Raw genomic sequence first — 20195 nt, forward strand, 5'->3', positions numbered from 1 at the left:
CAAGAGCCACCTTAGGGCCGGACGACCTGTTGACCTACAGTGTCGCCTTGGGAGCTGGAAGAACTGCAGCTGAGCGTGTGAGGCCCAGGGAGAGACAGAGCTCTGAGTCTCTGGCAGATGCTGGTGGGATGGTAGGGCACATCCCTTGGGATTTGCTGGCTCAGCTCTGGTCTTAATGATCGGCCGGATCAATGTTCTCAAATGCCAGCTGACAAACTGCCTTTTCTGGCAGACCAGGCCCTCTTAACCTGTTGCTCGACTTCCTTTGCCACACGTGGGTTTGGCTTCTGGTGCTGAAGGTCATGAGATTTTGTTAGAGCATTACTGAAGTGAGACATTTGTGGCGCCAGCGTTGTATTGTTTCTGCTAATATGAGCCCACATGTCTGTCTTTCACATCTGGTGAGCCTGATTGCTTTTTCTAGCCTGGGATTTTGCCTTGGAGAGATTCCTAGTGAAATACCGTCCACAGCCTTCTTCCATGGAGAAGGATAGCTAAGGGTTTGGTGCCGAAAGACTGGAAGAGAAAGCTGGACGATGAGAAATGAAATCGGGGCCGTTGACGTGTGTCTCTGTGGTACAGTGGGCTGGTCTTGGGCTGATCACTCACCAGCCGTGTGATGACTTGGACAAGTCCTTCCATCTCCTCACCTGAAGAATGGGGAAAGTGGGTTCTGCCTTGCCCTCTCGTGGGATCGGAGGATCCCACGGAGAAGTGTTGATCATTGTGCTCTGTACGTGGTAATTTGGCATCCTGTCTTCAGGCAATGTGAGCACCATTGTAAGGTGATTAAAACCCACCCTGGTAGGTTGAAGGGGGCCCTAGTGACCACTTCCCATGGCAGTGACTATTTACAAGTTCACTGGCATTTTGGTGACTTGAGTGTGGAGAGTCCCCCATCCTCCTCTGCACAGGCCACCCACCCTCCCCTCCTTGATTTGCCACACAAATGAGTGGTTTCCAGGGTGGCCTGAGATACTCCCACAAAGATCTCGACCACTAGCTTCTCTGAATTACTGTGGTTGTTATACATTTTTAAGTAACTTTATATACTTTTTAAAAGCTAACTTTGAGCTTTAAAGGCCAGTGAGCCAGGGATATCTCCAGATGGAGGAAAAAAATCAGTTTGCTGTCTCCCCAACCTGTAGCCACTAGGGCCATAACCGTTGGCCTTTCCACAAGCATTTCTAGTCTCTTTAGATAGAGTCACAGAGGTTATAGCTAGCTAAGTACGACAGTAAGCTCCTAGAGGCCATAAAATATGGCTTCTAATTTTTCTCTCCATGTCCAAGCACAGTTTTCAACAAGCTCTTAATAAATCCTTGAATCTCCTAACAGTTAGAAGATGTCATTTGGAGGGACCATCCCAAAGAAGAGTGTAGAATATGGGGCCAGTGAGCTCAAAAGCTTTGCAATTAGCATGGCAGGAATCGAGCCCACAGGTGAATGCATCAGTCACAACAGGTGCTACCTCAGAGCGGGTAGGTGGGCCAGTCCAGATCTGTCTCCACTGTGAGAGTGTAGATTACACTGGCAGCACAGCAGAACGACCAGAATAGCGATCAGTGACTTAGGTACATTAAAAGGATGTTGTAGAAATCTTGAAGTAGATTTCTATCATACAGGGAATTTTCCTTATCTAAACCACTGGATTTACCCGTCCTCCGTTCCCCACGTTTACTCCATCCCTGGCGTCTACTCAGTTTTCAGCCAAATCAAGTTCAGAATAAAAAGGAGATTTGGAGGGAAGTAAGCTGGATATTCAGGCTCCTGCAGTAATAGTCAATTATTGAATTCTCCAGAAGCGCCAACTCCTGTATAATGAAGTCCTCAGTTTTTAAATATCTTTAGAAATCAGGTGATTCAGTGTTGGCCACAGCCAGCTGGCTATTTCCTGCTTTCTTATAAAAATAAGATGGTAAAATCCCAGGAGCTGGCTGCTTCCCTTAAGCATTTTAATGCACATTATTCTTCATGCAACTTTGAGCCTTAACAGCCTCAACTCGGAATAGGACAGGAATCACATAGAAGAGAACTCAGCTTGCTGCCATCATCCTGCAGCCCTGAGACCCCAGCCAGATCTCCTGTTGTCCTGTGCAACTCCTGGCCACTCAGAGGCCACAGCAGCCAGAGCTGAGAATCAGGGCTGCAGGAGAAGCCATAGCTGGGATGCATTATCCTCACTTACTCTGAGTAGAGTGGATCCGAACAAAAATAAAACAAAAGTTTTATCATTTACATCAAGGTTCATACTGTGTGTTTTCTAACATGTTTGACATTGTTTTGATGTATTTGTGTGCTGTAGCACTTTTCTTCCTCCTTCTCTACTCACCAACCATGTAACATGTCCATGTCCCCATACCTGGTGTGCTATTTGTACCTCTGGGGATGAAATGTTGGTCAACAGAATGTGTCACTGGCATTTCTCCTTCTTGTTAGCAGTACTGTTCCCCTGCATTACTAGAGACCCTGATTGACTCTAGAAACATTCATTGGATAGTCCTTCAGATTTCTTATTCTGTGTGTGTGTGTGTGTGTGTGTGTGTGTGTGTGTCCGTGTTTGCCAAACTTACAAACTTATTATTTAGACCAACTTTTAAATTATTTTTAACATTGAAGGTGATAGATGATGCATTAACCGGTATCATTTGCCGCATTCTATTTTGGAGAAAGTAATTTATACTGCCTCTTGGGCTGGCTGTAGTAACAATTTTGACTAAGTGCTTTCTAACATTAATCTAAACCAATCCTTGATTTAGAATCACCTCCTTTCTAGTCCAAGACCAGCTTGGTTATAAAGTTTTTCACTGGGTGTCTTAAAACAGTGAAAATTCTTGTCTATAAATGTAGTAAAGTGTCATTGTGATACATTAATCTTTCGTCTTTTCTTGCCTCTCCTGTTACAGGACCATGAGTGGTAACATATCTGCAAAATGTTTTATAGGATATGGAGTGCAACTTTTTAAGCCAAGAAATTGAAAATGGGATACGAAATAAGAAGACAGGGGAGGGAGGGAGTCGATCAAGGTCATATCTGTATATTAAGAATTTGGTGGTAGAAAAGCCAAGAAAGGCAAGCTCCCATTTAGAATGGACAGGTGGCACTAGGAAGTGGTGGAAAACCTGCTGATCTCAGAAGACATGGATGGGAGTTCTTTGCCTCATAAAGTCATCAAATTATGAACAAATTAGCGAAAGTTATAAGCTATGACGTTGCGCATCCGATGTGGCCATTTTGTTTACCTGCCAATGATTTCAGTGCCCAAGAGGGAGCAGGGTTAGGACAGTAACGTGAATACCCACATGGACGGGTTCTGCACGTTGAAATATGAAGCCCATTCATCATAAGACAAGCCTAACGGTTTTTAAAGATGCGTTTTCAGAGGGTGTAAATAATGCATAATTGGGAAAGTGTGCTGAGGCCATTTTGAAGGATGCGTTTGGAGGAAGGGTTGTTCTGAGTGCTGCTGAGTGAGTGTAGACAAGCTCGCCCTCACGCTGGTTTCTATTCTGTTTTAGCACATCAGGTCCACCCCTCTGGCCGGGCAGCACCTTCTTCAAGAGAAATGGAGCCCTTCTACAAGGTAGGTCTCTGGCGGGCCCCCCCCTCCCCCTCCCCCATCCCCACACTCCTCCTTCACTCCTGGTGTCTGTCGGGAGAGTTCTGTCTGCTGCAGAGCGGGCACTCTGTGACTGCTGTGGGTTGGCTCTGTTTGTCCAGTTCTCTTTATTTCTTCCTACTGACGTCTCCTGGTTGATATGAATTGTTAGTCTGAAATAAGACGGCTTCTTTGGTCTGTTGTCACTGGTCAGATTCCAGAAGTGTTTGGCTTGCTTTGGTGAAATTGGAATTATGTGGCAGTTAGGATGCAACGATAGCATAAATTGGGCTGGTAAAATCAAACCCTATTACAGGTTTCCAGTGCTTGGGCTGTGAGGAATGTTGTGGGTGTTTTGGCACTTGGGTCATCGTGGAGATCCACTCGTTGCTTGCTCTGCCCTGACGTCCATGTGTGCCCGGAAGGGTGACTGTGGTTTGTCCTGAGGCTCAGAGTTCACACACCCTCCCTCGTCTCTGCCGGCGTCATTTGCAGGGGGACATTCTTTCTGCTGTCCGGTCCATCCTCAGCTGCCTTGCGCGACTTCCTGTACTCAAGGAACTCAAACCGCCTTTCATCTCTACTTTTGCTGTCAAGTTTCTTTAAAAATGGCCAAAGTCGAAGAAGAACACATAGCTAAAAATAGCCATGAGATGCACGCTAACTACTTTGAGAAAGTACTTTGGGGAGATGTCTGCTCTGCGGATCAGCTGGAATTGGCTGGCCCCCGAGTGTCTTCTGACTTCCCCATTAGCCTCTCTTGATTGGGTGGGTGTCAGAGTGGCACAACTGGCCCAAAGCAGATGGATTTGGTTTTGCCAAGAGCTTTGGAACTGTACTGGGCTTAGGGTGAGGAGTTTCAGTGCATCTTGGTTGGTTTAGAGCTGTTACGCCTCTTTTCCCTAAAAGTTACACGCCCAGGGCCAGCCATGTGTGTGAAGGAGTAGAATATATATGTAGCTAAGAAAAGAGGCATTTATCTTCAGGTTTCCAGAGTAGCTCAAACAATTGTGAGAGATGTCATCACATTTGTGCTATTGTTTTCAAGGCCATACAATTGTATGCTGTCTTTTTAATAGCCTGTGAAATTGGGAACTTAAGAATTTCTTTGCATCTTTGCTTGGTCCAGGTGAAATTTAGGTAGGTAGGTCTGATTAATCCTAATTTTAATGACCATCATAAATATCCTAAATATTTAAGAAAAAAAGGGAACTCCCTCCACTCTCAAAAATAAATACATAATTTTTAAAAAATCTATTCTGTTCTCCCTTCAGAAAGTGTAAATGGAGACCGATTATGATGAGCCTTTGGGTTTTTTCAAGTGGATTTCAAAGTTATGTGCATCCTTATTTTTCCTCTAGATCTGTAGCAATGATATGAATATCATTCATGGTTGGATTATTTTCACAAAAGGGATTTTATTTACTTAGAGCATTTTCTTATAGGATTTTTATTCATTAAGTTCCACATTAGGGAAGATTTCCTCTAAGCATGTTAGTTTTGGGTTATTTCTGCAGGACAGAAGCATGAGGGAAAAATTGATAAGGTTTATGAAGTTGAGTGATTTCACTATGAGATTCTGTCTCATGGGTGGTAGACTTTTTTTCTTTTCTACATAGGGTTAAACATTCTCCTAATTACTCTAGGCATTGAGAATTAAATTATTACAGATTTCAGATGCTCGTTGAATCCACATCCAATTCAATACATCCCATTTACTTTTTTTGTACATGTGAAAATCAGAAGTATCGTGGTGAGCATTCTGGAGTGTGGATGGGGATTTGCTAATGGTTTTTTTCCTGTTGTGTTTCTTCATTTGCTGTATCTGTATAGAGCGTTCACGAGACACTTACATTGTAATAAGGTTTTTTAAACTCTGTGCGTGTTCTTCTGAATTAATATTTTTTACACTTTATTTTATTGATGTGTAGTTGATTTACAATGTTGTGTTAGTTTCTGCTATACAGCAAAGTGATTCAGTTATATATATATATAGCTTTTTTATATTCTTTTCCATTATAATTTATCACAGGATATTGAATGTAGTTCCCTGTGCTATACAATAGGACCTTGTTGTATATCCATTCTAGATATAATGGTTTGCCTCTGCTAATCCCAAACTCCCATTCCATCCCCCTCCCACCCCTCCTCCCCTTTGGCAACCACAGGTCTGTTCTCTATGTCTGTGAGTCTGCTTCTGTCTCATAGATAAGTTCATTTGTGTCATATTCTTGTGTTTCTCTGGCGGGCAGTACTGGCTCATCAAGAAGTTGCTGATGCCCACGAACAAAAGTTTTACAGTAAAGATACAGGCATAGAAAGAAGGGAGCTGCCCAGTGATGGTAGAGGAAGGTTTAGTTTAGAATCAAGTAGAAGAAAATGTAGCTGATTTTTGCTCACCTTCTCATCTTTATATTTTCAATATATGTCCACATTTGTTCTTTATGTCTAAAGCAAGCAGGAGGATGTTTTTCTAGATAATCAGACTAGGAAAGAACTCTGTTACTAGGTTCCAGCCACAAGGATTGGGATTGCAGGCCAGGAAGATACCCTAAAAAACCCAGTTCCTAGAAGCAGGGTAGTAGGTGAAGCTTGGTCACACAGGGTGACACAGGGACCCAGCAACCAGTCAGCAAAGCCCAGCTGTGACCGTGGGCCCTGACCACAACCAGAATTGGCAAAACCAGACTGCACGGGGCCGGGGAGAACCTGCTCTGTGAAGTCACCCTACGGGTTGAGACTAAAAGAATCCAAAAGCAGCAAAATGAGCAGATGTGCCCCATTGCTTCAAGGACAGAGCCTTGTTTTTGACAGGAGGGAGGGAACATGGGCCTGTCACTTCTTGGGAGAGTTGACACTTGTACAAGGCCTTAAAAAGTAAATAGATGGGGGTGGTGCCAGGAGGGAAACAAGCAGAGCACATGGGCACGAGAGGACCACAGGTAGAGAGAGCGATGGGGGCTCTATGGGGTGGATGCAGAAATGAGGGCTTTGCGGGCACTTTGCAATAATGACATCATCATGCACTCCAAGATGTTTTTCAGAAGAAAGCTGAGATTTCCAAAGAGGAAGTAATGGAAGGTAAAACCTGAAATCGGTGGAACAGAATGACCTAATTGGTACAGTGGGGAACCGATGTGTATTGTCTAATAGTTGTTTGGTTTATAAGCTGTTGAGCAGAGAGGTAGTACAGTTCTTTTTTTCCAGCATAAAAGCAATTGCAAGAATTAACTGGAAGCGCTCGAGGTCCTGTTGAGGGCGGCCTCTGTGTTTCGGTTCTCGCAGATTCACTGGCAAGAGGGCCTGCTGAATCATCTTGCAGTTTTGAGGATAATGGGGTAAGATTCGGTTTGGATTACACCAGGCATGGGTACTTAACATAATTGGTCATTTCATCAATTCACAGTATTTATTTTAAATGCCATTTAGGCTGCTAGAGACATTTTAGTATGTTAGCAGTTTCAGTGGGTAGAGAGCACTTCAGATCTTGTACAATAGTAACCTAGCTGATTGCCAGAAGGGGACAAACCCTTTGGTAAAAGGGGACCCAGGATGGGGCCCAACAGATAAGTGTGGCTTATTCAGAGCCCTCAGGAGTGGCCAGCTGACAGGTGTCCCCAACTGTCCCCTCTGCCTGTCTCTGTGTGTCTTGGTGACAATCTCTGTGTGTGAAATACATTTTTTTAACCATCTTTTTTTTTTTTTTAATTTTTACTAGAGTATAGTTGATATACAATGTCATGTAAGTTTCAGGTGTACAGCAAAGTGAATCAGTTATACATCTACACATAGCCACTCTTTTGTAGATTCTTTTCCCATATAGGCCATTACAGAGTACTGAGTAGAGTGTCCTTGTGAAGTACATTTTTAAATTTCTTAGGTTATAATATCTCTTATTTTCTTAATTAAAAGAGTAAACTATTGTATGTTTTCTTCCAAACTCCCTGGCCCCGAACTCCCCCGTCTCCTTCTGCCACATAGATACACATATTCCCTTCACCCATCAAACTTAAAATTAGGTTACTTTATTTAAACATCACCCTTGGATGAATTATTTTAATGAGTCAGTGATTCCTAATTAAAGACATTCCTCACCTCTGGTCTGACCCTTCAGGGTCTGCCCCCTGGAGGGTGCATCCCACAGCTACACACGGCGTCGCTGCTCTGGCTCACATCATTTCTTCTACTAAGAGTTGCTACGAGCTGCCGCCCATCCGATCCTCCATGTCTGCCCCCCTTTGGCCTTCATAGGCTTTATAGGCCTCCGAGCTCCCCACGGAGTTTTGTTCAGAGAGAAGCTGCTGCCTTTACAGCTCTGAGCCAGCTGACCGTCTGGGCCTACCCACACTGCCCCACCTGCAAGCATTTCATTAGTCTCTGTCTCTGTGTGTCAGGCACTGGATTAGGCTGGAACTCCCCTGGGAGGCCCAGGGCCTGCCCCCTCCACCACTGACCGCCCGTCCTGGGGTCAGACCACACGTCCCAACCCTTCTTGCAAAGCAGCTCAGGCCCTGATGCCACCACAGGTCATGCAGACCTGCTCAGTTACCGACCCCCTGCCAGCCTTCCGGGCCCTCCCTCCGCTTTTCTCCTCTCTATCCCTCCTGTATGGGGCCACTAATTATTATTAACTCTATTCCCATAGGATGCAGGGGTGGAATTAAAATAAATTCCCTAACATGCATAGCAGATGCTTATTTCTTTTCACTTCTGACAGCCCCCTGGATGAGCTAATGAAATGGAAAGAAGACCTTCCAGGCCTTTTCAGTGCACAGAGCAGGACTGAGCTGCCGCAGGCCCGAGAACAGATAGGGGAAAGGAAACCAGCTCTTCTGCTGTCAGATGCACGTTGTCCCCATGAGCGCACAGATGTGCTTGCCACTGGTGTGAAACGTGCAGGAAGTTGATTATGCCCAGTAGATGACCTGCTTTGGGGAATGCCAGCTTCCCAAGTTCTAGGCCGGCTTCATGCGCTTATTTTCCTGGGAGTCCTATTATGTATCGCCCGCTCTCCACAACCCTTACCCCTTACCCTCTCCCATAGCTCCGCAGTGGGTTTTTTCTGGTAAAATGTATGCAGTACCTCCCTTTGGTTGTGTTTGGGGCTGTGAAAGGCTCAGCAGCAAGTAGTCAGTACATCAGAAACAAGTTCCTGTGGAAAGGAGCCCTGGATTACCAGTGAGGGGACCTGGCTGTGGTCCCAACTCTGCCACTTGGTAAACTCTGACCTTGGGCAAAACTCAGGCACCCCTAGGGTTTCATGTTCTTGCCTGTGAATTAAGGAGCGAACCTCAGGAGTGGCAGGGGTTTCCTGCGGATCACAGCTCTGATCCATTCTCGCAACTTCCCTAGAGGGGGTCGAGGGCTTTCCTGGTGGTCCAGTGGTGAAGACTCCGTGCTTCCACTGCAGGGGGCACAGGTTTGATCCTCGGTCGGGGAAGATCCTGCATGCTGCGTGGTGCGACCAAAAAAAAAAAAAAAAAGACAAGAAAAAATGAAATATAGTAAAGTGGGTCAAAATGGTTTCGAGGAGTAGCTCAGCGGGAGTGCTACCTTCAGCCAGCAGTGTCCGCAGATGGCCCAAGGAGAGGAAACAGGGTGATGGCTGGCTGGCTACATCTTGATCCTTGAACAAACCCTTTCTCAGACCCTTTCTCATGGATCGTAGGCAGGCAACCTACTACAGATTTGGACAACCTGGAAAGGACCCATCTTGGCCTCATGGGCACCTGGCTTAACCCTCTCTGTGGGGATAATAATAAACATGCTTGCCGTATGGGGTTCTTGTAGGACTCGATGAATTCATATCAGTAAAGCCCTGAGAACAGGCTGAATTCCCAGAGTTAGTTATTATATCATTGTACAAAACTATGAATCTTAGGAAAACAGGGCTCACATCCTCTGAATGTGGTGTCCCTGTGCTGTTTCTCTTCTCTGCTAAAATTTCCCTTGTCCATTTGTTGGGGCTAGTGATTCTCAGAACAGGGCAAAAGATGGGATACCCCGGATCCTATTGGATTTATACTGGATCTGAAAGACAACTTGTTCAACTCTTTGTATCAGATTCCTTTCAAATAGGACTGCTTCCGTGTGAGGTCCCCCAGCTCACAAAGACTGACTTATACCCCTTGCTGTACGGTTGTACATGCCCAGCAGGTGCATAGATGACCACGCAAAAAAGCACGGATTCAGCACCACATCAGCCCAGGTTTAAATCCCTCTCTCTTTGGGCACCAATTGTTTGACCTTGGGCCTCAGTTTCAAGTGTCTGTAAAATGGGGCTACGAGTTGTGCTCCCCAGATTCTTTGCAGAGATTAAAGGAAGGTGTGAATGTGGAAACATTTGTCCAGTCCAGTGCCTGGCCTGGCACCTCACAAACACTTAATAAAGAGTGAAGTTAACCTTTGACTCTGTTTCGTGCCCAAGGTTTTTGATCATTAATCCTGGCCAGCGTATTCAGGGTGAAAGGTTCCAAAATTCCTTAAAGGAGCGTTCTCCCAAAAGCCTCTCCTTTGCATGATGTCCACTCACACTGCCAGCCTCGCCAGTGTTTCCTGTCTGATAGAACCAGGGTGTCTGCATGGCCTGGGTCTCTGGTCCAGGCGCTTGCATCTTTCTCTCCATCAAGACACAGATTGAAGGTTTTGTTCGGGTTTACCCTGCCCCTCCCCTACACATTGCTTTCCCATTTGGTTGCAGCCTCTGGGCTCTTTGGCTTCTTTCATCTAATCTGCTCCACAAGCTGACTCTTTTGTCCATTTTGCAAAGAGGGCATCCACCTAATGCATAATCTCTTGATTCTTGCCCCCAGGCATACCCATTTCAAAAAAAAAAAAAATGACAGTAATAACAGAAAGGGAACAAAAAAAACCTCTCTACATTTTCCCCCTAGTGCTAATTGCCTTCTGTCTTTGTTTGGCCTGCAGTAGCCCTTTGGTTTTTTGGAGGAGCCCTTATCTCTTGGCCTGTTTGTCTTATTGTTCTGCCCTGAGTTATTTGTAAAGATATTTATGTAATACAATAATAAAGTCACCTGGCTATTTTTGTTTACTATCAAGTGAAGTTAAAGGGCTGCTGCTCTGTTCTTCTCATCACTCAAGTTCTGTGTGGTCACTGAGAACATGCTCCTAAGTTAGTTAAAAACTGTAAGGAAATGCAGTTTTGTTTTATTTTTACCCCCGTCTTTTTTTTTTATTGAAGTATAGCTGTTGTACAATATTATATGTTACAAGTGTACAGTATAGTGATTCACAATATTTAAAGCTTATACTCCATTTATAGTTATTAAAAAGCACTGGCTGTATTCCCTGTGCTATACAGTATATTCTTGTAGTTTATTTTGTACCTAATAGTTTATACCTCTTAATCCCCTCCCTCCTTTCCTCTCCCCACTGGTAACCATTGGTTTGTTCTCTACATCTGAGTCTGCTTCTTTTTGTTATATTCACTAGCTGGTTGTATTTTTCAGATTTCACATGTAAGTAATACCATACAGTATTTGTCTTTGTCTGACTCAGGAAATGAAATTCTAAAAGAAGCCTTTGATAGAATTCTGACCTTCACTGTCTTTTTTTTTTTCCTTAATTTATTATTATTTATTTATTTATTTTTCGCTGTGTTGGGTTTTCGTTGCTGCATGCAGGCTTTCTCTAGTCGTAGCGAGCGGGGGCTACTCTTCGTTGCGGTGTGCGGGCTTCTCATCACAATGGCTTCTCTTGTTGCGGAGCATGGGCTCTAGGTGCGCGGGCTTCAGTAGCTGTGGCCTGTGGGCTTCAGGAGTTGTGGCTCACGGGCTCTAGAGTGCAGGCCCAGTAGTTGTGATGCACGGGCTTAGTTGCTCCGCGGCATGTGGGATCTTCCTGGACCAGAGCTCAAACCCATGTCCCCTGCATTGGCAGGCAGATTCTTAACCACTGTGCCACCAGGAAAGTCCTTCACTGTCTCTTGGGAATCCAGATTTGCCCCAGTTTCCCAGTGTCTGCAGCCTGGCATGGGCACTGAGAAAGCATCAGCCAGATAGCCTGTGTTTTCCTATCTGACTTTCATTTCAGCCAGTCTCTGCACCATTGTCCATAGAAACCCTGTTCATGAAAATCCAGTCTTGTACTCGGCCCTATAGACAGAAATAGGGAGGCCAGAAGGAAGTGCCAGCTTTACCAGGGACCTGGCATTGAGAGCTTCCTCTGGGCCAGGCCCCTGCCGGGTGGGTGGGTATAAGCTGGTTCTGCTGTTTCCAGAGGAAGGTGGAAACTGGGGCAGGAGTTTAGGAGATTGGAGGGCAGGGCCGGAGAGGGAGTTCTAGAAGTTGTCAATCCAGAAATGACCGTGGAAGTTACGAGCATAGATGAGATTTTCAGGGGGTTATAGAATGAAAAAGAGGGGAAAGCTCCATCTTGAAGACCTGGATTTGTGATAGAAAGAGGAGTGCAGCCGACAGCAAGCAACCCTGTCATCAAAGAAGCCGCTTAGTCAGAAACTGGAGGAAATCACTGAAATGAAGGGAAAGAGTTTCAGAGACAGGGGACTGGGCAAGAGCAGCCACTCTGCAGAGAAGCCAGTGCGGGCGTCGGGGGGATGGATGGGGCTGAAGAAAAGCCACCTGTGGGCTCTGATGATTAAAGTGGCACTAGGGCCTTCGGGGCACGACCGCTAATCTTCTGTCTCTATGGACCTGCCTATTCCGGACGTTTCACATAAATGGAATCAGACAGTAAGTGACCTTTTGTGTCTGGCTGTATATAGTCTTTACACTATTCCTATATTAGCTTTATGCCTTAGGTATTATTACTCCCGTTTTGCAGATGGGAAAAATAAGGCCTGGAGCAATTGTGCTGCTCAAGGTCACACAGCCAGGATCAGAAACCTGGGCTCACACTCATCTTTGGCTCAAAATGGCATCATTTCTAAACAGCTTTGCACTTTAGGTGTTTAGACAGACAGCCTGCTGTGTTTTGCAGACTGGGGCTGGGGAGAATCCAGTTACAATGCTTAAAAGCAATTTATAACGATGAGACAAAAAGATGGAAATGAATGCTTGTCTTCTTTTGTTTGAGTAGTTAAGAGGCTTCCTTTCTTCTTTTGTCCCCTCACATGACTCTTGTAAACAGCTAACTTTAAGATATTTTAAAGACTGAGGAAAGAGAGAAAGGGAAATCCTGAAATTAGTCATTCAAAGATTAATGCAATGAGAGGGCGCACTTCTTAACAGAATGAATATTTTATTTGAGTGTATCTGAATTTTATACTAGGAAATAGAGAGATAAAGATAGTGTTACACGGATTACAATTCAGCGACAGGAATATTTCCTTATAGTTTAATCTTTGGAGCCTTTAAAAATGTTTTCCTTGTCTATTAAATTGTATCGTATAGATGATAAAATAAAAAGATTAGACAACTTTGGATCCTATTGTACTGCAGAGCCTGCTTTTATCAAAGTGCTCAATCTTAAAATACAACTGAAAAAGTCAGCCCCCTTGAAGTCCTGTTTAACCGTGCGTGGATGGAAGTTTAGAAATATTTCAATACAATTGCCAAGAGGCTTACAATGAAGAAGAATTTTTTAGAATAGACTAAGGGAAATGTTCACATCACGGTTTCAGAAGTGAACTTAAAAGCATCCACCTGTAAACTGCAAGAGGTCAAGTTTGTGTTCTTGTTTGGTTCCCTTGACGACCAAAAGGTGTGGCTGAGAACCCCTGGGTAGTACTCGCTGCGCTGCGTGTGATAGGTCAGGAGTGTATGCCTGTGTGTGTGTGTGTGTGTGTGTGTGTGTGTGTGTGTGTGTGTAGATGTGACTCCCCTGCCACCCCCCTGCCCCTCTTCCTCTGGTGTTTCCATCCCACAAAAGATGGTATGAGGATAAAAGACCTCAGTTTTCAATTCAGGCCCACCTGGATCCATTCCCTGCCTTACTGCCTAATTGCTGTCTGACTTTGGGAAAGTTACGTAAACTTCTTTGAACTGCTGTAAAATGCAAAAATACCAGTCTTGCAAGATGAATATAATTATATGTAAAGATTAGATGACGATCTGTGTATTGTCCCTGGCACTTAGTAGGTGCTCCGAGTGTAGCTGCCATGACCACTGCTTCCCCTCCAGGGGAGGCAGCATGATAGGAGAGAAGAGTATGGATCTTGGAGCTGGCCAGTCTTGGCTGCAAAGGCCAACCTCTGCCGTCCACCAGCTGCGTGATTTCAAGCAGCTTATCCGATTGTTCAAGCCTTTCCAGCCAGTAAGACAGATAGTAGTGCTTCATGGGATTTTGTGAGAATTAAAATAGTGTATGTACAGGGCTAGCACAGTGCCTGGTGATTACTGTGTTCAGTAAATAGAATTCATTATGTTTATGATAGCATTTCTGCGATTTCCTAAGGTTTTCAATTCCTTCCACCCCCAGACAACAACATAAAAAAAAAAAATCCTTGCCCAGTTGAACTGATGTTATATCTTCAGGAATGTTTAAGACTGTTTTCAGCCTCTCTGAAGCTCCTGCTACATGAAGGCAAATGTCCACAAGATATGCACAGGAGGAGGAGAACTTGAGCCCTCACCAGCTGTTCTCACGGACGCTTTTGAGTGACTAAGATCTTGCAGAAATGTGACACAGAAAAAGAAGTTTCCTTGGGGATGGGTTGGAATAGTTTGTGATCTGTATTCCTGTTTCTTCCTCTTAGTGTCTTGATGGTGCCAGAACACGAACTATTTGCAAAGATTCGTTTCAAAGATGGGAGGGAGGGAGAGGGAGAGAAAGAAGGAGAGACATACTTGCAGTGATAAAGAACTTTAGAACTTTGTTTAAAGGATCTTGTTGAACTTGTCCCCTGCTTCATGGTCACTGTAGCGCACATGGTTGGCCCCTCTTTGGGCTGTGATTTTTTTTTTTATGCGGCATGCTCAGGATGATCGCATTCTGCTTATTGGATACGCCTTGCAGGGAGGTGTTAGAACCACAGGTCTGTGCCTGATGGCACCTGCCACTAGGGCTACTGTAACCCAGTGTCTTGGCTATGGAGTCATTTCCTACACGTTGGACAAGATTCTGAGGACATTGTGACAAGAGACAAAAAGCCTGTGACATATAGAAAGGCCAGTTCTGCATTTATCATTTGTGTGTACCATATTTCTCAGACTTTGAGAGACTTCATTTTTTAAGTTTTGCCGTGGTTGGGAAATGAAACAATTGTGAATGAAGTTTTCACTTTTAAGCTTTTGCAGCTGTTGTAGGCCCTGATTGGGGCGCTCACAGGGACGGCATGGGTACCAATAGCCGTATCAGGGCATCAGTGGCATCTTTCTTCTCTTGTGGGGCCCACTGTTCGCTCCCCCAACATGATACTGCAACATAATATTACGAATGAGACGTGCCAACTTTTTACAGGAGCCCCCTGGCCTCTGCGATTGGTTAAGAGACAGGCACATGACCCAGCCCAGGCCAGAGTTCTACCTTGGTCTTTCTTCTCTTGGGTATGGGAGCTCTAAAGGATGTGCTGTCATCACACGGCCTTCCATGTATCAATAGAACAGACCAGTGTACAAGAAATGGCACCAGCGCAAAGAAGCAGAGACAAGGGACCACTCTACTACTGTCCTTCCTGTGGTTTCGATTAGATGAGCTCATAAATTCTCCTTTTTACTTAACCCAGCTTGACGTGGGTGTTTTTGTCTGTGTATGTACGTGTACATCCAAGAGTCCTGACTAATAAAGAATCTCTAAGTGAATAGCATCCATTCAGCTAAATATATATCACTGATGATTTCTGTGTGTCAGTGAAATTCCAACCTCCCCATTGTCCTAGGATGCCCACTTAGTGGTTTGGCTGTCATTTGAAAGAAGATGAGCTTGGAGAGCTTTCCAGAGATGGTGAGTTGAGTTAAACAGACAAAGTAGGATCATGGTAATAATAATACCTATTCTCTCTGTTCCCCCAACTCAGCTTTGCCTTTGGTGGGAATAGGCTCGGAGAGGCTCAGATTGAATTTACAGAGGGGCTGCCTACAGCCTCTTGGGCTACAAACTTTGACTCTAGCGTTTTCCCAGTGTTCCCAGAAGAAGTTACGAGTAGCACTGTAATTGGACCAGCTTCATCACGTGACCATCTGGAACCAGTACTGTAATCAGAGGAATGGGAGGCGCCGGTTGGTTTACACGGGGGGTGGAAGCGTCACTTGGAAGCATATGGACGGATGGGGAGATGGAAGGGTCTCCAGATTGCAAGTCAGGGTCAGTTCCCAAAGAGGGGGAAAGGAACTGTCCGTGACAATAGCACAACCATTTAAAAAAACGAGGCAATGGACAAGAACATGTTAGGTTACATATGCAAGTATTCGTGGCCATCAAGTGGAAGGTCGAAGGCTGAGTGCACGCACATCTTCCCCTCTGAGACTCTTCTTTGCCCAAGAAGGGCCATCATCCACGGGTGTACAGGTGCCAAGGTCTCAGGGCATATGGTGGTGTCGGTCAAGCTAAGTAATTTCCCAGAGGCCCAGGATCTTAGGCAATGATGACATTCACCTTCCCTGGCAAAGTGGGGGTCGGTGAAATGCATTACCTTAACCAGACTTGCCTCATTGGTGACAAAGGAGAGACAGAAGATGGGATACAGCTTCCCTTTGTTGAGGATTAACCTTGAGCAACCAACCTTGGGATGTTCGAGAAGTTCTCTCAGCAGCCAGAGTTGATCCCCAGGGTCCTCACTTCAGAATACAGGATGCTTGGGCAGTTAATGTATTAATCAGCTAGGGCGGCCACGACAAAATACCTCAGACCGAGGGGCTTCTGCAACACAGATTCATTTTCTCACCGTTCTGGAGGCTGGGAGTCGGCAGGCTTGATATTCCCCGGGCCTCTCCCTGGCTTGCAGGTGGCCACCCTCTCTCTGTGTCCTCACATGGCCTCTCCTTTGTACGTGTGCTTCCTCTGGTCTCTCCCTCTTCTTAGAAGGACACCAGTCCTATCGGATTAGGGCCCTGTTAGGGTCCTGTTGCATTAGAGCCTCACCCTTACTTCTCGTTTAATCTTAATTACCTCTTTAAAGGCTCTGTATCCAAATTCAGTCATATTGGGGGTTAGAGTTTCAACATATGAATTTGGAGAGGGGGACACAATTCAGCCCATAATAGTGAATTACATGCATACATTTCACGAACATTCCTTAATTTCCTACAATGTGCCAGGTACCCTAGCTGTGACATCACAGTCTAGCTGGGAGACAGAATCACTAAGAAGCCTGGGTGTTTTGTGCCACTGCAGAAGCGCTCAGATTCTGGGGGAGGAAGTCAGGAGTCAGGGAACACTTCACTGAGGGGTGCTGCTTATGCAGTGCAAGGCTGTTGGCCCTGCAGCTCCTAAATCTGCCCATATGGACTCCTTGACACGGTTAACTGTGCCCTTCTCCATCACAGTGTCGCTCCGGGCCTCAGTACCAAAGATGCATCATATTACATCAATGGCAGAAACGCTCACTTAGCAAAGCTTACAAAGTCATGAAACCCACCCCAAAGGAACAGGTCATTAACAAGTGCACAGACAGTCATATGTGACGTACGTGGATTCGAAAGCAGTGGCGAGATACGATGATCCAGGATGGAGATGGGAAAGTCACCATGTCCGTTTCAGGTAGCTTCCCTAATTCCTTGCAGGAAAGAAGATGGGGAGATGAAAGAAAAGTGTTCCGGGCAGAATTGTGGGGAGATTCTGAGAAAGGTAGTAGAAGATCCGTTTGACTCTGAGGAGAAGGGAGTGGCTAGATAGTGGCGTTGGGCTGGATGGTGCAATTTAAATCTTGAAACCAGCCGTGTAAGGAGGGGTCAAGAACTAAGAGCCAATAGTCATAAACACAGGAAGCTCCTGCCGGATGGTACCCATCATATCACATGATCACAGCAGAAGGTCGTCAGGGTGACTTGGATCGTAGTGGTCATCGCTGGGCTGAAGCCAGAAAAAGATGCAAGCAGCTTTGCTGAAGAGGTGAGAGGAGAGTGGCAGACCCAGAAGTAGCTTGGGTGGAGGTGAGGTGGGCGGGGCGACTGGGCCGGTGAGAGAGGTGTTACAACCTCACATACCATTAGGCTGGGATGCTTTGCATTTCTCTCATTACCCAGTCTACTTAGGAAAAATAATAATAGTCACATCTTAAATCAGTATAATTTGAAGAGTAATTGGGTAATGAAAATCCAGTTCAGAACCAGAGATGGAGCCTCCTCAATTTCACTTGCTGGTTTCCAACTTAATTTTTAAAATTAAGATACCTCTAATGAGTCTCAAAATTGTTCACAATCCAAAATACAGTGAGGGGAAGACAGGATGCTGAGTGAGAAAATGGATTTCATGTCAAAAACCGCCATACTGTGTGTGTGTGTGTTGAGGGTAAGGGGGGGCGCTCAGGGGTGGGATAGTTCTTCTCTATATAAGGGCATTAACTATAAATGGCATATTGTTGGACATGTGAATCAATGAATTTGGAGAAAAATGGGATGGTCTAGAATAGCTTTTGTGCTGCAAAACTGAGTTTGGCATTGGAGGAACCTGACTTTGAATCCTGGCTCTGACAGCCCCTCATAATCAATCTCTCGCTCTCCCTCTCTATCTCTCTCTCTCTCTCTCTCTCACACACACACACACACACACACAGCTGCACATTCATTTACACATGTTCTTCTTGGCTTGCTCAGATACTCAACCTTGAGCTTCTGTTTCTCCATCTGTAAGATCAAGAGGTTACCACCTAGCTCTCAAGAAGTAAATGAGGGACTTCCCTGGTGGCACAGTGGTTAAGAATCTGCCTGCCAATGCAGGGGACATGGGTTCGAGCCCTCGTCCGGGAAGATCCCACATGCTGAGGAGCAACTAAGACCGTGCGCCACAACTACTGAGCCTGCACTCTAGAGCCCGCGAGCCACAACTACTGAAGCCCGCATGCCTAGAGCCCATGCTCCACAACAAGAGAAGCCACCGCAATGAGAAGCCCGCGCGCCACAACGAAGAGTAGCCCCCACTCGCCACAACTAGAGAAAGCCCGTGTGCAGCAACAAAGATCCAAGGCAGCCAAAAATAAATAAATAAATTTATATATTAAAAAAAAAAAGAAGTAAATGAAATCACGTGCAAGCCAGTGCTTTGTGGTCCTGACGGTGTGGTCACCTGGGCTCAGTGTTGCCCCAGCCAGAGCTCACAGGGAAGGTGGGCAGAGAGAAATCAAAGTTACGGCTCTCCTTGGGGTGTGAGGTAGTGACTGGAGGGGATAGAAGGGGGCTCCTGAGGTGCCATTTTGGTTACCTGGGTGCTGGTTACCTGGGTAAATTGTTTGTGAAAATTCACCGAGCTGGACACATATGTGGACTTTGCTGGGTATATGTTACTTCAGTCAAAAGTTTCAAAAATGATTCGGCAACAAAATTTCATTACACCTGCTTGAGTTCAGATTATTTTTTATGCATATGTAGTGAACCTCATAATTCTTACATGATTAAAAAAATGAGATTGTCATAGATTTTATTAAATCAGTGTACTAAATTAAAGCTGGGTGAAACAAAATAATGAGAATTTCTCTCACAATTCAAGCGTGTTTTATTAAGGCCCACTGAACCTGCTTTTTATTGATATTGTTAATACAATATTTAGATTCCATTTTGAACATGCCAGCTGGCAAAGATTACTGTAATGTCCATCTTTTCCAAGACTGGGTTGTTATTTTTTAACACTCATAACCAGAGAGTTAGGTTCTTAAATGTAGATTAAGATGAATTTATGTGACTATTAGTGACATTAGAAAAAAAATGAAAGCTCTTTATCAAAAACTTTGAGAAGGTCTTTGCCAAAACACATAGGAGACTCATGTAAAAGTGTAAAAGTTTACCTAAACAAAAGTGGTTTTTCTTTCCATCATAGTGTCTTGATGGATAAATATGTCGGTAAAGTAATTGATCTAGAAATCATTATTTAAACCTTGAAACTTCCTAGCAAGCATTTTGCTAGTGGAGAAAACATTGTGTTTGAAAACTTTTGAGATTTAAAAACAAGCAGGCCAGGGTCAGGGGGGTAGGGGTGCAAAATGGGTGAAAGGGTCAAAAGGTACAGACTTCCAGTTATAAAATTAAAAAGCCTTGGGGTGTAGTGTACAGCATGGCGACTATTTAATAATACTGCATTGTATATTTGAAAGCTGCTAAGAGAGTAGATCTTAAGTTTTTATCACAAGAAAAACAATTGTAACTGTGTGGTGATGGAGATTAACTATACTTACTGTGGTGATTATCTCACAATATATACAAATGTCAAATCATTATATTGTACGCCTGAAACTAATATAATGTTATACGTCTATTATATCTCAATTAAAGAGAAAAACAAAAAATAAAAACAAGCCAGGCCAGTTACACTGAGACTTGTAAGCTTCCAGTGGAATATGGAATAACCAAGATCTTTTTCAACTGATAGCACATAGAATTGTGGTTGTACCTTGAAGGTTGACTTAGAAAAGAGGACCCTTTCTCTGTAGCATTTGTTGAAATGATTAAGGTGTTCAGGAAAGCCTGTCAGACCACTGAACCATTTGTTATCTTCAATTAAACTCGTAAGTCTTTACATCGGCCCTTT

The 20195-nt window shown here is 44.6% G+C and overlaps 1 protein-coding gene across 6 annotated transcripts in view; it reads left to right on the top strand.

The window, feature by feature from the left end:
• The window catches only part of FOXN3 (forkhead box N3), a 406382-nt gene that overhangs the window by 280356 nt on the left and 105831 nt on the right, over nucleotides 1-20195 (top strand). For all 6 annotated transcript variants that reach the window (XM_082451369.1, XM_082451372.1, XM_082451368.1 and 3 more), the window contains one exon: nucleotides 3520-3584. In XM_082451369.1, the coding sequence (XP_082307495.1) occupies nucleotides 3520-3584 (65 nt within the window). The remainder of the gene's footprint in view (nucleotides 1-3519; nucleotides 3585-20195) is intronic.

This window comes from Balaenoptera physalus (assembly GCF_965194825.1).
Source record: "Balaenoptera physalus genome assembly, chromosome: 2".
Lineage (NCBI taxonomy): Eukaryota > Metazoa > Chordata > Mammalia > Artiodactyla > Balaenopteridae > Balaenoptera > Balaenoptera physalus.